Here is a 2,966-nt window from a genome sequence, read left to right on the forward strand (position 1 = left end):
ACTACGCAATGTGGTCAACGATTCCGCATTCGGCAAAATTGTTCGGGATCTCAGCCTTCCGATCCGAGTCCATGGTGCATGCGTAAACACCAAGGAAGAGTTGGTGGATGCTTGGGGTGGTAGTCCGCACAAAAGCGTTGACGGTTTTGGTTTACGAGAGTTGGTCGCTCCGCTTCGTTCGAACGGATGTCTTGTATTTCCAGAACGAGTGTTTCCTGGGATATTTATCCGCGGTATCCAGCTCCGATGCAACCTGCTCAGGAAGATAGTTAGCAGCGCTCGGCATGGTCATGGTGACCAGACGGTCTTCTGTCGTGGAAACTGTGGCCAACTGGGTGGTTGAGTGCATATTTTGCAGCCCTGCTTGATCACGCATGATGCTAGATATGCTCGTCATAATCGGGTTGCAAGGAAACTCGTGAAATGTGATCGTCGCCTTGGATACACCGTCTTCAATTAGTTGAGAGCATCCACTACATCTACATCTTCGGGAGCGCCAAGCAACATAAGCATATTCTCGGATAGTAGTGGAATGACTGGGTGGAGTGAGAAAAAAGCCTTAGTATGGTGCTGCCGTCATAATCTCAGCCCTACTTTCAACCGACCTTCTGGTACACGAACCAATGATCATCTCTCATCGAGGGATCTGCTTTCCTCAATCCTCCAAGGCTGTTATTGGACTGGGAACTCCTAGGTAATAGTCAGTGACTTGTGTTTGCTTGGCATTGTGGGCCCTCTGTGTACTTGCGACACCTTTGTGCGTGGTGCATGGCGATGAGTGTCCATTCTTGCCATTGACTCTCACACCAAACGCAGTATGACGGATACTTATGCTTGATGTGCGATTCTTAGCACTTACGCGCCTTGAAGAGCCTTCAGCATTCCTCGGTTGCTGGTCTTTACGCGCGCGTTTCTATACCAAACATTCTTACATACACCGGGACTCAACCTGTCTGACTGGAACTGTTGGTGACATGACTTCGAATGAAACGCTTCTCTCTCTCTTTATCTAATATTCTCTTGTGACACTTCCATATCTATCGCTTGCATTTACTCTTTGTTTGTGACTAGGCTCTAACGGTAGTAGTAGTAGTAGTAGTATACTTTGATATATTGAATACCGTACCAAATGAAACATTAAACGGCTTTTTTGCATCACATTCCTTTGAAGATTTCCAGAGACGAGCATTTGCGTTCTCTACACTACTATTCGTCTGTCCAGTCGAGCATGTTCTCTGTAAGGGAGCGTCAAATCGGACCCATTAGGTTCTTCCACTTATGTGATCTTTTTTGGGGATACTACCGTATTCGTGGTCTATGCATACTAAGGGATTCATCTTCCTTCGTTTGTGATCTGTGTGGTCTAAAGGATGATTATATAACCTTTTCATGGTCATTTCTTGTTTATTTACTGCACCTTTCGGAATTTGCTGTTTCGTCAACTGCAGACGATTGATGTTACACGATGGAAATATGTGTCGATGTTGAGTAGCAACAGGCAATACTCCTCACCCGATAGTTTGGGGAACAAACAGGGCAGTGCATACAGTCTGGCCAGCCAGAGCGACCTTGACTTTGAGCGTTAAACACAGTAAAGTCTGGCTTTCCACCTAAAAAACCGTGTGCGCTGATTCCAACGTCTAGAGGTCTGTTCACCGACTATAAGGGGAGTAAGGGAATGATGGCGATGACCTGACCAGCACCTTTCACGAGACGTGCAAAAGGAGCACGTCAGCAAACTGCCAACTGGACCTCCCGCCACTATGCGCCGACACACGAGGCCTTGGCGTCCCTGCACTTCGCTTTCTTTGTCCGCCCGAGGCGAACGCGTCATGCGAGATCATTCAAACACGCTGAGAGTGCCATGACAGGCAGGCTGTGGTCGTTGAACTGACAGGCCAATAGTGTCTGGCCACTGATTGGTTGGTTGAACAGGAGGCTCCACCAATCGACGTGGAGCAAGTCAATTTCTGACCCACGCTTGTAGCCCACGCATATGAAGCCTGGCTCTGCCTCGCCTCACACCGGATTGGCGAAAGGCAGACAGTCGCTGTAGCTTGCCTGACGTGGCTTCACTGACCAGTCAAAACAGCTGCTTCAGTCCAATCAATCGGGCGGAGGCACTGTGGTGTGTCTGGCTAAGGCAGTGGTGATTTCAGGTCACCGATTAAACTATCTCACGTATGCACTCCTGTACGACTGAGGAACTACGACTTCCACCACCTTCTCAAGCAATGACGATAAGGGCAGGGTGCGCTAACCAAACAGGCAACACGGTTAGCTGATTGACTGCTGCTGCAACGGCATTCCGCCCTCATTCCAGCAACCTTGGTTTCGAAAGCCGTTCTTTGATGCACCCGAAGGAAGCAAGCAACGGCCCGCAGTTTCAGTAAGGTGGTCATGCCTACCGTCAGCGTCCCGAATTTCGAGAACGAAGATTTATTGAGTGCAAGACTCATATCGTTCATGACCAGTAATGAGCATGCGTCAGTTGGATATGAACCCAACACGACAACCGGGACTAAATATGTGAACTCTAATTTCAATACATCAGGCTGTGCTCTAACTGACTCAGATGTGCATGGATCTAATGTTGTCATTCGTTCTCCTTTACACCGAAATGGGTCGACACCAACTATGGTCACTTTACAAGACCGCCTCCTCAATGGATCCCCTACTGATGTTTTGGCATCAACTCATTCAACGGGCTACGTGTCCGGATCGTGCACTCCACCACCTGTCCACACACTACCCGGTGCCTCTGGAAATTTTATCCCTCTTCACAACCATAACGGTGTCCCTCCCTACTCGGCCCTAACCTCCCCGTGCCTAAGCAGCAAGTTAAATCCTGGTGCAAATGTTCAGCAATTGTTGGCCTACGGCAACAGTGCGGGACCTGGCGAGTGCCACAGTCTACAGAACTCGCCGTTTTATCATCACTATCCTCTCAACGGCAATCTCCAGAA

At 48.9% G+C, this 2,966-nt stretch overlaps 1 protein-coding gene across 1 annotated transcript in view; it reads left to right on the plus strand.

Moving 5' to 3' along the window:
* Positions 1–2,400: 2,400 nt before the first annotated feature.
* The window catches only part of T265_00927 (hypothetical protein), a gene marked incomplete at both ends in the record, with an annotated part of 54,809 nt that continues 54,243 nt past the window's right edge, over positions 2,401–2,966 (plus strand). Inside the window, one exon of the mRNA XM_009164822.1 lies at positions 2,401–2,927. Within this exon, the coding sequence (XP_009163086.1) occupies positions 2,401–2,927 (527 nt within the window). The remainder of the gene's footprint in view (positions 2,928–2,966) is intronic.

This window comes from Opisthorchis viverrini, assembly GCF_000715545.1.
Source record: "Opisthorchis viverrini unplaced genomic scaffold opera_v5_9, whole genome shotgun sequence".
Classification (NCBI taxonomy): domain Eukaryota; kingdom Metazoa; phylum Platyhelminthes; class Trematoda; order Opisthorchiida; family Opisthorchiidae; genus Opisthorchis; species Opisthorchis viverrini.